The 15,423-nt window shown below is 42.3% G+C and overlaps 1 protein-coding gene across 1 annotated transcript in view; it reads right to left on the reverse strand.

The window, feature by feature from the left end:
* T265_02459 (hypothetical protein) overlaps positions 1 to 15,423 on the reverse strand; it is a gene marked incomplete at both ends in the record, with an annotated part of 117,398 nt that overhangs the window by 21,178 nt on the left and 80,797 nt on the right. The window contains 2 exons of the mRNA XM_009166708.1: positions 9,961 to 10,100; positions 12,080 to 12,215. Of these exons, the coding sequence (XP_009164972.1) occupies positions 9,961 to 10,100; positions 12,080 to 12,215 (276 nt within the window). The remainder of the gene's footprint in view (positions 1 to 9,960; positions 10,101 to 12,079; positions 12,216 to 15,423) is intronic.

Below are 15,423 nucleotides of genomic sequence, written 5' to 3' on the forward strand. Positions count from 1 at the left end.
GCTTCGGATAGCGCCGACCGGATAAGTATAGTCAGCCGTTGACAACGCCATACATGAATAGGAGGCTGAATTTCCTCAAGAGTAGGACGGGAAGCAAACCACAGCTAGTGAGCGACCTTAACAATCCTCACCAATTTTTTAGCACGTCCGACCTTGTTGTACATAAGGAATTCAGTTATAGATGTAACAGACTACTCATAAGGTTGCTGAAAATTCTTCGACACCCCACGACCAGTTTTGCCCTACTTGGGTCTCATCAAGTAGGCAAAGTCCCAGAGTTTCCGTCAACCTTATGTTCTACTGAATCCAAATTGCACGAAATTAGCGAAATCAAATTTGTTTGCAAATGCGTGTATTTTACCAATTCAGTTATTTTATTGCAGTGACTGAAACCAAATAAAGGCCAAGAGGTTTTTGCACAACATGAAGGAAGGTGAGGAGAGACTTCTAGAAAAAACAAATGAAATAACTGAAGTCCTTGTGTACATGTTCGGAGTTAAAATTGGCGATATATCGAGGGGTGTGAACCTCGATATTGGGTTTCTTGGACAAGTTAACTTGGCTACTGGGACTGAGAAGAGTCGGTCTCTTTTGAGCAAGCTCCCTAAAAAGTGGTCTTTCCTTAAATTAAGCCGAATACCAAATTGCATCCATTATGTTCAACGTCTAAAGATTGTAATATGGACTGGAAGAAAGGTTTGCTTGTAGACTGAATCCGTTAAACGGTCAACATCGGCTTACAGGACATTTTTATGGTAAACAGAGGACGTCTTCATCGTACGAGCAACCTGTACTACTGAGGTTAACAAATTTTTCACACACAGATTGCACAACTCTGGCGGGCTTCTCTCTATAACAGCTCAAGATTCTTCCATCTTCAAAGCGATTTAGTGCCAGCAGCAGTATCAGTAAAGAAACTATCTTACAAATCATTGGTTTGCTTGGACCCCTAATGTACTCCTCAGAATGGGAGTTCGCCTTCCTCCTTTAGCGTGTGCACTTATGTAGTTCCGGTACACAGGAAGTGAAGTTCACTTTAAAAAGTGAACTTTGGGGTTTCCAGTACAACCTAAAAACCCGTTATTGCATGTTTTCTAAACGATTTCCATGGTCATGCGATTCATAAAATCTACATCTGAATTTGGGGAACTTCCAAGGGCATCAAATGAATATAGGGTAGAAAGAATTCCGATTATAAGGTCCTCTGATATCTGGAATATGACATCAACTGGAACACAAGGCGGCTTTTGTGCAGCACATTCAGTTGAAAAATATCGTAAACGAGAGCTGCTGCTGGGTCTCCCTCTAATTTGCAAATGAAGGAATTTCACCGATACTTTGATATCAACTATAGTAAATTCGGTAGTTTCAACTAAAGCTTCACTGAGCATCTTGACTGAGTTACCACTAACTCGAACAGGTGTGTTAATGTTGATGATGAGAAGGCTCAGCAGTTTCACTTGTTCATCTGTTCATTCGGTGATAGAACTCACAATCACCACGGAATGTTGTAAAGAGTGGACCGACGGAAGACGTGCAACTGTGATAAGTTTTGACTTGAATACGTCTACACTCGATCACCATGTTTAATAAACATCTCTGTCTCGACTACTGGATGGACAGGCTACTCTCGGTTGTAACATCGCGTAGCCGGATGGCCATCATAGAACCAGGTGACCACAGATCTTTGGCAAGGTATCACTATGGTAACAAGAGACTGTTGTAAGCCTTGTTTTAGTTTTGTACACATGCTCACTGTGGAAACCGGGCTGGTTCACATACTTGCCTACTGACACAGGTTTGTGTGCACCTACAAGGTGACATGCACAATGGATGTTTAAGAGCTGGACCACATACCGTGCACTGAAAATCTTCAGAGTGACTCATCCACAGTAGTATCACAGCCTGGTGGAACAAGTAACCGCGTGCACAGGGCCAAAGAATCAACCGTGCACTGGTTCGCTCACGCCTGTCTATCTTGAAGTCAGACAGGAAGCATCGGCGTCCAAAATCACCACCGTTTTTGTCCTTTGGCTCACGCCTGTCTATCTTGAAGTCAGACAGGTAGCATCGGCGTCCAAAATCACCACCTGTGTTTGTCAGTCTTTGGCTATTCGCAATCGGCTCAGCATGTTGTTCTCTCAACCACATCATTTGTGGAATGGATACAGAGTCGACTGGTCCTGCTAGAGCCTTTTTACAACAAAAAATATGCGTAATCGGTCTTAGGCCTTCCATATGTATGGTTGAATCACCCCACGCTGATAATGAAGTGTCTCATCCTCCTGCCACGTTTGTTCAACTTACAAAAAGACTGATCTGATTACCCGATATCAACTCGATACTCCTAGATTCTTTGAGCGGTAAGTGTAGCAGAGTCCATACAATCGGTCTGGTCTGTGAACCGAAATAATGGGTATACACCGCCCCACTTCCATCTCAAACGGAGGATTAATCATGCACTCAAGCTGATCAACTCGCTTTCACTAAAAATATCACTTACCCAATGATGGAAATTGCTTCTGGCGGTATGATCACTAGACCCAGTACAACCCTGACGAAAACCTTTGGCTGAGACTCTAGCATGGCATTTTAAACTGCTCTGGTGGCCGAAATTCAAAAGTTCTCCAGCTTGACGATACTACAACAGAGAAGGCTTTTAGTCAGTGTTTGGCCAGATGCCCTCTCAACTAATCGTTGCTAGGTCCTACGAACCTACATGTCTGTGATGTAGCTGGATAATCCACGTGTACGTTCTCGGGCAATGTAGTCTACGCAAAAAGGTGACACTGGAAAGCGAATGCTCCGTTCGTGCAACATTTCACAGCATACACCTAGCCGACCACTTTGAAGGTCAACCTATTCAGATTTTCAAAAGGATAGAAATCATCCACTGGTTGACGGAAAACAGAAGTGATGATATAAGCAAGCGAGTCTGTTTGACTGCCCACGTAAAAATCGAAATTTTTCCCCGTTATGACTCTAATGATCAGAGGTAATTTGGTTTCTGAGTTTAATGGACTAGGAACAGGGTGAATTGAAAATGCAGTCTCAGATACACACAGTGAGTAGGGTATCTCAGGTTCACAGCTAATTATCTAGCTCACCAAAAATAGTTCTTTCAGAAATTATTGAGTGCAGAATCACCGGACGGTGTTGCGATCATGGTTTCTCCTGCCACGAGACGGTAGCAACCAAGCACGTCCGGAGCCGAACGCCGGACAAAGGTCTGTTGTGTTTTAGATAGTTTTTTTCTCTCTTTGTGTGCATCCTGTTCAGTACACACACTCAGCGCTTAGTTAGATGGGCATGTCTGAATAGACCTTACAGAGGTTTAGTTCCGCTACTCAGCTTATATACTGCAAATTACCGCCTCAGTGTCGTTGCGCCACAGGAGCGAACACTGAAAACTCATCGACAGCAACCTTGTGAGTAGATTCCTCTATGAAAATATAATGTGATATCTTGAAACATGCGACGGCCTTTTTGCAGAACTTCCAGTTAGAGAATATCATAAACGGGAGAGCGTATTTGCATTCAGAATGACCTGAATTTTGGAAAAAAACAGATGGTATGGACAGCTGATAGTCGTGTCAGAGGGAGACACGGTTGTTTTGATTCCTAGTTCTAGTTCCTTCCTAGTTTTAGCTTGCTCTATTTCGAAAAAAAGGAAAAGGCTGTCATACTCATTCGGTAGTGTACCGGCTGGATACAGCACGGCTTGGGTTTAGGGATCTTACATGAGGGTTGCCAAATAAGATACGTGTGCGTTTTAGGGCATTTTGACCTCTAGACTAGTGCAGTTGTGTAAAAAAAACTGGAAGATTGACAGGACCCTTGCCTTAAGACAATGAGGCTGCCACAGTATTATCCATCAATGTAAGACGCTCGTGTACAGGACTTGATGGCAGCCACTTCCCGTAAAGTCAAGTTTACTGTGCCATATCACCTGTTCGATAGGAAAACCGGAATTTTTGTGTTAATTACATTATTTGAGAATGTACAGTGGTCTTCACCCTACTTCGCAGCGTGTACTCCTTTGAGGGCAGAACCAGAAGCAAGTATTTCGGTCGTTATCAAGCCCTCTTAACTCTTAGACTGATTAAAGCAGTCAAGAAAAAAATTTCTACCACTATTGATCTACTGGCATCGTTTGGTTTGAAATCTTGGGATCTCAGTCGAACGAGCTCTGACTAGTTCCTCAGGGCGAGTCCTTAAAAACCAAATATCAACCATAAGGACGTACGATAGAACGAATTTTGAGTAGAGTGAACCGGGCAGATTAGACAAGAGTGGTCTTGACAGCACCCGAAATGGGTCCGCTGCACAGTGCAACCAACAGACAAATTGCGAGGAATTGCGAGAGATTCAACGTACAACCATCGGTCGCGAGAAGCTACTCACACTGAAGAATATCAGAATTCTGCTGTACTCCAGGCCAAACAAGTGATCAGTCGGGCTACTCACACTAATATCATTTTAGGTCAGACTTGAATGTACGAAATCAGGTGGCGTTCTTCTCAGAACAGTTGTTCATTGTTCGTGTCTTCCTCCATTACCATCTAATCGTTGGACATGATATCGACAAGGCTATTCTAACTGTGGTTGTGGTGGTGGTGTGCACACTGAAGAAAGACTATGACGTTTTAAGCGCCCTGCTTACCTTGGTTGGTATGCAAACCCGGATATGAGTGTAGTGAGAATATGTTGGAAAATTGCAACCAGGGTATTTTCGCAACATGTTGCCTGCAGAAAATCTCAATGAGGAGACCAAAAACAGAATAAATAAAATGAATTATCTTTTGGTGACAACCACATGCTTTAACCATACTGAAAAGGATTTCCGTGCGAAGGACGTCTGTCAGTTGATTCAAACTTGGTTCAGCAGTAACTATTTCACCAACCGAACTTCTGTCATTTTGGATTTCCCCCCCCCCCCCATCCTGAACCATCAAAATCCATTCCTGAGAGGATAGCGATAACTGCCGACTTAGTTTGTTGCCATGGTCACGTGCCAGCAAGTATGTACCAAGACGAAGAGAAAAGCTATCAGTTCCACTAAATATAGGGGTTGATTCATCAGACTGGCTGAGCTGACTGCAGCATTTCCCATGCATAACTTCCATAGTGGTTGGAACAAGGTTAGAAGAGGGAACAAAAAGTATGGGAACATCGATAAACAAAATAGTAACAGGATGGACGATCGAGTCGACTGGTGTGGAACAATCCGAGTGACACTAATGGACTTGCAGAGCCTCATTTCTGCTGAATGTAAAAGCTTCAGAATATGGCGTGGTATTGAAGTCTGTGATGACAATGTTCAGGGCCGTCCATCCCCAAAAACTAGACAAATTCCGATGCTACCCAAACAAAAGTTCCTTAATTAATTTCACTGTTGATTCCACGATAAATGTTGCGGATTATGTGTTTGGTGTAATCACATGACAGCCGAGCTTAGCTTGCAACCGAATCATTTGTTGCTAAATGATGTTGATGTGAATTGACATTTTATGCGTGAGGAGAATGATTGTCTGAGCCCTAAATGGCACATGTCAATCCTCGGCTATTTCTATGCATGTTATTTTCGATTGTGTGGATACAGTAAGCCCAAGCGGTAGCATCTGGCTAAATTTTGTGCCCATTTTTATGCTGTCTGCAGTTGTAGGATATAAGCATGACACAAAGGCAAACACACAGCAGGCCACTTAGGACGGCTTTGGAAACCTGAGATGTCAGCAGAATTTTATAATGATTGGGCGTCGATCGAAACTATCATTACCTATTTTATCCACGACGAATTCATACGAAAAAAGCCAATACTTGTTGACCTGTACGTATTGATCCTTTAGGGTATTGTACAGGAACAAGAAGTGAAACAAACTTGAGCAAATCCCGGGCTCGAATAACGCACCGCTAGACCCAGTTCCCTGTCGGTTAAAAACACCGAATTTATCAACCTCGGAGAAAAAACAACTTATAAAAGGTTCTTCCTGAAACACACGCTCATGATCAGCTCTTTTAGACAACACTAGCTGTTCCCCATAAAATAAATTGTCCTTTCAAAAGTGCATTGGATACTGATACTCGGAGGAGCAGTTGTAGGTTCCATGACGGTGCTAGATGGGAAAGTCTTAGGCCTGTGTGTTTCAGGACCATTTCAAAGAATTAGAGGTAAACCAGAATTGTAAAGTTCATACGACTGAGAATTTGGTCTTCTGATATCAGTGTTTTGCCGACTAACTATCCAGTTTACAGTTGTACCAAGCCATCTGTATCATTCAGTATATTTTTCTATGTGCAAGTTCAAGTGCAAAGTTTTTGCTTGCTAGCTGTTAAAACAAGCAAATTTGTTTGAGAATCCAATTTCTATTCAACTAGCCTCCCTTGAAACATGATATAACCTCACCTCTTTCTTCATGTGATAAGCACAGCTTTGATTCGGCCCTTTCTGAGCTGCTTGGATGCTTTCAGATAAAAGCCTGTCGTCACATAACTAGTGATTTCAAGCCAAGGCCCCACGAACTGTATTTATCCTAGAAGGCGTTTACCCGTAAATTCATTTGACAATTTTCGTTACTTGCATCACTTTAAAAAAGCCGAGAAATTATGCTTCCGCAGTGTCTCTTAGTCGGCAAGTAATCTTGTTCAATCTTGACCCTCACTCGTTCTCAGTGCTCCGGTTCCCCTTTCCGAGCATTAGCACTTCAACACCAGTAGTGTCACGTTACTTTTATGTAAGTCCCTCTATGCAAGACTGGTCTGTAGTCTCTTCCACATTAGTATCCGCTTTTGAGCTAGCTAAATATCCAGGCTTTAACTAAAGCTGTTTCAGGGCCACTATATATCTTTAAACAGAATTGGGAACTGATAGAGGAGGTTGAGTGGAGTGACTTGTTGGTTTGTAGCAAAAATAATGTGGATAACGCAACCGGTACCATAAACGAAGTAGCCTGGCTTTTCGAAGAGCCAGCGTGATCTTTGCCAAGGTTTGTTCCAGTTCGCATATTCAATTCAATAATTTCAAAGTGCTATTTGCTTTTCGGATCCCATTTTGTTTTCTGACCCCCATTGTCTAACTTTATGAATCTTAGAAAACTGAACTAATTATTCTTCCCCGCCGAGCGCAAGGTTGTGCTGATCATGTTCCCCCGAATAACTTTTGAAAATTTAAAGGGCAGTAGTAATGTGCATAATTCCACGGTTAATTGAATGTTTTTTCATTTTTCAACAAGACGTTGGTTTATTGAGAGTGCCAAAAGAAAAATGTAATTTTATGTTCGGTTGAGAAACACTTGATGGAGCATTTTCTTCCAGAGTAGGGGACGATATGGCCCTCACGCACACCATTAACCGTTAAAACACATCAATGAGGTTTAGTTTTTGTGAAAGACCAACATAAAACTGAAACGAACAGCTATAAATTCATGCTTCGTCATTTCCTAAACAAAAGTAATGCAATATCTGAATAGATCGACAAAATTGGGGAGATGCGGGGCAAATAATTTTGAAATTTTTCTCTGGAAAGAGAGCAAGGTGCGTTTTCAAACTGCTGCGTAGATGTAAGATCGAGCCACAGCTTCAGTTTTCTTCATCTAACTAAACCTCTTAGGATACACGGTGTTTCGAGGCGGCACGCGATTAGTTCGGACGTTTGCAAAGGGGACAATATAAAGCGTGGTTCGCTACTGGATGAACTGAAGCAACCCAGTGTACACGTTTGCGAAGTTGGGGATAGCGAGCAACCCGTTCTGTTTGGAGCTTTGCGTTAGGATGTTATGTATCCACGAACCTTTTATATTAGTGTCAGTCTTCACAACATCACCGACTAGCAATACTGTAGCTGCTTATAGTAATTTCAGCTCACTTTTGACTAATTCAAACGTTCTAGCCGCTAGTGAAATGTCACACCATTTTATATAAATGATTATCGTTCGTCATAGATTCTGCTGGTTTCCAGGCCTTGGATTTGGTATTTGGCTGTGTGGCATCATACTGGCTTGGTAGAATATACAACTATCGACAAAGGCAGTCCAGTATTTGAATTCGAAACTCATGGAGCAGACACTTGGGAAAGACAATGAAGTATAGGATAACACCAGGTGGATTGGAAGGGCGAGGATTGAAAAGGACGAAGTAAGTCATAGTAGCCGGAACAGATTCACATTTTTCAACCTATGCTTTTTGATAAGTCGATTTGATGAGGTGAGTTCACACATTATTTTTCACTGAGTGCGCCATTGTAAAAGAGCGATGTCCTCACAAAGATCATGCATTCACGGAGACCACTGATGCCTAGAAAAGTGCTTGCATTTGATTCATATTCTTAGGATCTAAGTTGCTTTCGATACACCAAAAAATGCGTAATGGAGTTCTGTTAGGGTATCACAGTCACTTTTGGTTTACCCTTCGACGTTTTGTTGTTGTTACTAATGAAGAGCCTTCCCTACCTCAAATGAAAAAGTTTTATAAACTTTACTTTGAAGTAGAATACATCTCTGAGCTGTAGCGGTCTTTTGGGTGTATGGTTTCCGTACAAATTGGAAGGACATAGGACGAGATACTGCAAAGTTACCCAAACATAAACATGAGCAATGAAATAGCCAGGATTTGGTTCGAACCGACGAGTTCCATGCGGTAGTTGGGCCTTAGCCCCCGATTTATCTGGGGATGTAATTAATCTTATCTTATAAAACAGAGCACTCTAGTTTCCTCTGAGGCACACTAACTGGGCACAGTTATTTGAAAATCTACTATTTGAATGAAGAGATACTGTACTGTTGAGGAAAGCCAACATGTTCATCTGCAAATTCTACCCAGTAAAGTGTTTGCACCGAACAAACAGTTCACCTAAAGTCTTTGTTTTAATTTGGATAGCACAAGGACTCCTGTGATCTTTTGTATACCATAGCGTTCCACCAACCCAACTTACAGTTCTGCAAAGAGTTTGTTTGAACTAGGGTCTCAGCGATTCTATGCTATCATGAAGCTTTGCGGATTCCAATCCATTGACGCTTTGAATAGCAGTCGGTAGAGTGCCAGGGATGGTTACCCACAATTCGTGTAACAAACAGGTGGATTCGTTAATCTGTGTTTTTGGGTTCCGAATTTTTATCATGAAGTACGAACCTCATCACATGCCTAATCCCCTTCAGCCTCACATGACCTACCAGTCAACCTGTTTGTCGACAGATTTGTCAATTCTGCTACAAAAGGGGAAGCGTTGAGCAAAGTTTGTCTGTACTTACGGGTTCGCCAAATGTACTACAGATCGTGTTTGCTTTGGGTGCCACACTTGTCGAAACGGCCAACATGACAATCTCGTCGTTGTGCGAAATGGACAAGTATCATGAAACCTCCTATTAGGGAGTTCGACATAGTTAACCTAACACGCCCTTTTTTATCTCGCTCACGTTCAACAGGCCTCCCAGATTTCCCAAAAATCCAGAGACAAATCGATTTGGGGTTTGGGCTTCCTGAAAAGACCACAGTTAACCCGGTCTTGTGTTATTCTGGATGAGTGACTTTACACTACGTCATTTTTAGATTTCTGGCAGAAAACTTTAAGATCCTCCTTTGAACAAGCGAGGAATTTTATCAAGACGTTGTGTTTAAAATATCTGAGAATGCCATATAACCTCAATATATAAGGTGTGGTGTAGAGTTTCTTGTTGTACGTTCAGGTTCCCTTAAATCCAGCCGTAACACTAAGAGAAAAAGAACTTGCAGCGATAGTAAAATGAGGGGTTACCATTCAGAAGAGGAACACAGGTCACTGGAGAGTGTAAGTGACATTCTGTCCACAGAGCAACTTGTTCTGATTTTTCGACTTTTCAGTTTGCACCAGTGACACATTTTAAATGAGGACATCGTGGCAGACTACTTATGAAGCGGGTAAAACAACATTCAGTAATATTTTAGTATTGATCGGACTACATCGGACTCACCCAACAGAACACTTACCGACAAATGAAGTTGCATCGCAGTTGTAACATGATTTGCCGCTCAGAACAAATGTGCTCCTGTTGCCGTGTCTGGACAATGTGATGTTTCTTCATTCGTTTCAGAGCAAACGACCTCGAGGGATCTTTTGTCCAGACAACCTTACAGTGGGGGGGGGGTAAAAAAGAGGAATTGGTTAGATTAGTGATGTGGCAAACTGTGCACGGATTTTGCAGTCCTAAACTGAATCGCTGGTGGGAGAACCGGGTGTGAACTCGCAAATAGATTGCTAATTGTTTCCACTGTTGGGCGCGATGTGGCTAGTCGTGAAAAAGCAATGAATTACACGTCTTGTTCTGCTTATAACCCTTTAAGAAGGGTGCATCAGGAATGAAATAAGGCAAGTTTCATTTGTCAAGGCAGTCAGGTGCATTCAAGAGTACAGTGCTAACGTGGAATTTCATAAAACGTAAGGTGGCTTCAATAATAAGAGTCACACAGATGCAGACGCAGATTCCAACCAGGATATGCCAAGGGGTTTTTACGGTGCAGGTGACTTCAGTGGCCGACTTCCTGAAGTTTGTATATAGAGTGTTATCGGAAACCCATCCCTCAATGTTTACAAACGGCCCGCATAAATAAACTGACGAGGCAAAGTTAGTAAACTGAGTGTCATCTAGTGCTTCAGTGCAAACGTATATCAAATTAGTATGTATGTGTAATGTGGAGCCGAAGAATACCGCAAGCGTTACAGCGTGAGTTTAATGTAACGCATGGAATCAGTCAGAATGGTGCATCACGAGGGATCTAGGACTGAATGACTGACAGCTGATCCTCGTCGTTTTACCAGACAATCTGATGCTGGAACATTAGGCAAAAAAGATGAGAGTATGTAAACAGTAGATTTCACATTGTGGCAGACAATGTTCTCATTGAGTACTCAAAGGGTCGGTACAAACAAATCAAAGATATTGAAACGGAATTTTTCGGACAGCGGTGATTCTGTGGTAAGTTTAAAGTAACTTCCTGGTGGGTATGCGGCTGAGTTTGGTTTCCGTTAAACTGCTGGATGTGGAGAGATGGTCAAGGTTAGGGAAGTTCCACTGTTACAACAGGGTTGGTTTGCAATCGTTGTGTGGATTAATGGAGTTTGATGGTGACAGTCTAGGCCGTGACAGTTTGTATAAAGAACACGGCAGACCACGTCAAATGGCGTGTCTGGATTGTCCCGGTTACCATATTTAATTTATCCAAAACTAACCTCAGAACATTTCGAGACAGTCATTCGTATGTCCATCAGGAACCGAAAGCAGATGGATATACATAGTCCAACAGAACTCCGTTTTAAAATGGCGTGTCTGGATTGTCCCGGTTACCAAATTTAATCTGTCCAAAACTAACCTCAGAACATTTCGAGGCAGTCATTCATATGTCCGTCAAGAACTGAAAGCAGATGAACATACATTGTCCAACAGAACTCCGTTTCAGGAAATTAAATTCTTTACATATTATTGTATTAGTCTGGTAGTGCGTCGTTGAAAGCCTTGCCTTGTTGTTCGATGGCACGCCTCAGTTTTGGCGTGCAAATAGCCTTGGTCCAATACATCAGAATGGCCTCTCAGAGGAAACCAGAACAGAACTGCGTTCGGCTTTTTTGAGTAAGTGGGTTTATTAGAAAAAAAGACCTAGACTGTTCAGCAAAATCCACTTGTTATTTCTATTGTCCTGTAGGGACATTTCTGCAAATGTTTCTTATAATCATTACGTGTTTGCTCTTCTGGTTCAGTTTGAATTCACAGGTTTAGAAGTAAAGAGACGTTCAATTCAAGGTCAGTCTCTGGTTGAACTGATTAAAGGTCCGTCCCAGAAAATGCTTTTAAGCATTCGCGTTGAACCAAAATTCAGTACCCGTTTGAAAAACAGCGGAATCGAGTATACCTCGAGTTTCCACAGTTGCTCTTGTTTTTGCAAACGCCACTGTGAATAGTGAAACCGGTAAGCTAAACTTGTAAAAACTCAAGAGGAAAACACCTCTAGCGGCAACAGTGAACCTGCTTATGCGATGTGATGTGATGTCTTTCATCTAGACGTGAACAAGCTTTTCTCAGTAAACATTAATGCAAATACGGTGATCACTTACGAGATCCACACAGCCAAATCCACCAACACCCAGGACAGCCACCCGCTCCAGATCCGTCAATTTCACCTGTTCAGTGGGTTCTCCTGGGACTTCACGATATTTTGACGCTTCTTCATCTTGGGTAGGGTGGATGGCCCTGTGAGCAAAGGAGATAGAGGTTACCTACTTGACTTTGATGTGTTAGAGGCAACAGAGTGGGGAGGAAGTATAACGGATAGTAACTTGCGGTGAAATGTATATCTAATCAAGCTGAACCTAACTTAACGGATTTAGGCTTTGCGTGAGCAAAACAGTGGTTCAGCACAGACCGACTTGAAGGATTGTGTGTTGTGCCTTAAACCCTACTGTCTGATACGTTTCAAGCAATCGAAAAACAATTGTCGAATCTAGGAACTGACTGATCGTCGGCTGCGAGTGCAGGAAAGCAATTGCTGAAATTTCGGGATGCGTTCGACCTTCTTAGACATATTGTTAAGTGCCTGTCACAAATGGGTCATCTGGCTGAGCCAAATTATTATTTCGTTGTCTTGTTACGCAACCGAACTCCGGAAACTTTGTCCATTGAGAAATTTGTCGATAACTCTCAGCTTATTGACAGCTCTCCCCACATATGAATGCTGACGGTACTCAAGCAACAGTGAAATTGTCTACCAATACCAGGTGCACCAAAGCTATCTTAGTGAACTTTTTTAGGGATGATTCTGCGTTACACACATTCCTCCGTCACAAGAGATGATCGCTTCAGCATCATTTGCAATAGGAAAGATGATACACAACGGGGCTATTCCTCACATACACATGCTGTGTCACTGATAAAATCGACGTAAACAACTTTCCTAATCAACAAGAAATACCTTGACAGAGACAGGTCTAGCCACGTCAGCTGTAAACCACAGTGCTCTTCAGATTTGACAAAAGCTTGTCGACCGCTCACTTCTAGTGTCATCACTATTTTGTGAGCACAAATTGACGATTTCCCTCAATGCCAACCAATCTTCAAGATAACTTGAACACTAATGTTATGTGTAGGGTTCTTTGTGATTTGCTCAAATTCTCAGTCGGTACAAACAGGAAATTCGAAAGATTCTAAAATCAGCCTTCCGTATTTGGTATACTTGAACCGAATGGATGACGTATAGCTATCGCATGGTTCCAATAATCTAATCTTCACGATACCAAGTTATTGTCCGGCTGAAAAGCGGCGGGAACGAGCAGTTTATTTGCAAATCAACCGAACTCTCTTGCGGTTTCTATCGAGTACGTCAACAGGTTACAGACTGGGGTTCACGATTGACAAATGATCGACTGAAGATCCGAACACGACAAGGCTGTCGATGAACGTTTTTTTAGGTATATGAAGGTTTCAAGTAGAACTTAAGGTTGACGGAAACCCCGGGGACTGCGCCTACCTGATGAGACCCAAAAAGGACGAAACCGGTCGTGGGCTGTCGACGGATTTTCAGCAACCTTCTGAGCAGTACATTACAAAGATATGAAGGATATTGTTAACTATCGGTCCGCAGACAGCTTTAGTTGATAATCAATCAGTTGTGAATCCCTGGTATGCCCCAACCGAATAACCAAATGAATGATACAGATCAAGTAAATAGCCTTCGCGAGGAGCAGAATGTGCAGAAATGTGCCAGGGAGAAGGAAACTCGAATGAGGTAACTGGTCAAACTCTGGAAAACTATTATTACGAACTGTCCGGTGACAGCAGCACTGTGACTGGCACGCGGAATTAAGCGGTTCATCACGGTTTATCCGTTCATCTAAATTCACGTCTTACCCACAGACTATCCACACATGTCTGTGCACCAGACTGTACTTAGCAGCCCATGGTACAGTGCATGCCTGGTAGCAACTGCCTACTGTTCCATTCCATCGGAGAAACTTTTCGGGTTTGTGCACCTAGTCCCGATGCCTGAAACACACAACTATCAATTCATAGTGAATTTTGCATTGGGTGGTGTTGTGTGTTGGGTTGGCCGATGCCCTAAAAGTGGACGATCACGTCAAATCCTACGTGATATGGTAACTGGAATTCGACAGCGGTGCACACGTCAGTACTAGCAGTTGCGTAGATTTTGTGTATGGGGCGACAAAATTCCTGCCTTGGTGAGTGAGTTTACACAAAACAATTACAAATAGATTGGCTACTTCTCCGCGGTGCTGATCAGTCTCGAATGTATGGTTTGTTTTGTAGAACGGAAAAGTAGTTGTGCAGGCCATAGTTGTTTCGTTTAAAGGGAACAAAGTTCCGGTGTGTTGCCATGACACTTGGTGCTTTAGTCTATGTCCCAAACCAGTTCAGTCGTACCGCAGAGGACAGTTTCCCGTTTGTCTGACTGATTTTATTTCATGTTTGCGAAAACGATAAGATTTCAAAGAACAGGATGAAAAATGAAAGTAGTCTCATATCTTGCCGGATTTGAGACGATCAGAGATTTGTAAGACTAAGGAGGATTTTTTATCTGAATCGAAGTTTAAATTGAACATCGTTTCAAATCAGTTGGTCTCTTGTAGAAGAAAAGCTCTGTGCCCAGCAGGACGGCTAAAAATCCAAACGTTTTCCCTCGAAAGAAATGGATTTTTTGAACTTGATCAATGATCAGTTTTGATATATTTGGACCTATATTTGGACCTAGATTCATTTGGGTGGAGTAACTTGCTGAGTTTAAAGGTTCACATTATCGGGTTCGGGAGAGGCCATGACACTCTTAAAATGTCTAGGGCGCTAATGATATCAAGCTATGGAAGGGTAAGGACCATTTCAGACGATGTGTTCCAACGTCTGACTTCTGCACATTTGTTTGCCTTGCAGACAGTATCGTTATGGACATATGTGTAATTCATACGGATATATTTACTAGATAGGCCATCATGAATATACCTAAACTAGAGATCCGGAATTAAACGCTAATACTCACTGATGCGAGAAATTACTTCCCTCTAATACAACAGGTGAAACAAAGCGAACTCTAATGACTTTGGCTTTGGTATGATTTTCATGAACATCCACGGATACGCTGAGAAAAAGAGCTAACTTCAGGATGTGGTTCTCACTCATTGCAAAAGTGACAACAACGGAGCAGCAGAAATGCTGCACTTTATATCAGGCCACGACATCCTAAGTGGATTGTCCAATGAATGGCTGATTCGCAATTGACGATATTCAGCCAAAAATAGGCTCAAATTTTAACGGCAAGAAAATTCACTTTTACCATCAGCGATGAATTCTTAATTAAGTCTCTTTCAGGAATATTCAAATCAGTCTTTAACAGTCGAATTTTCGAAATAGCACGTCCGCAACGGCGCAAAAGGGCTCGGCCGGTGACTGTTGT

The sequence above is a fragment of the Opisthorchis viverrini genome, assembly GCF_000715545.1.
Source record: "Opisthorchis viverrini unplaced genomic scaffold opera_v5_30, whole genome shotgun sequence".
In the NCBI taxonomy this organism is placed as follows: Eukaryota; Metazoa; Platyhelminthes; class Trematoda; order Opisthorchiida; family Opisthorchiidae; genus Opisthorchis; species Opisthorchis viverrini.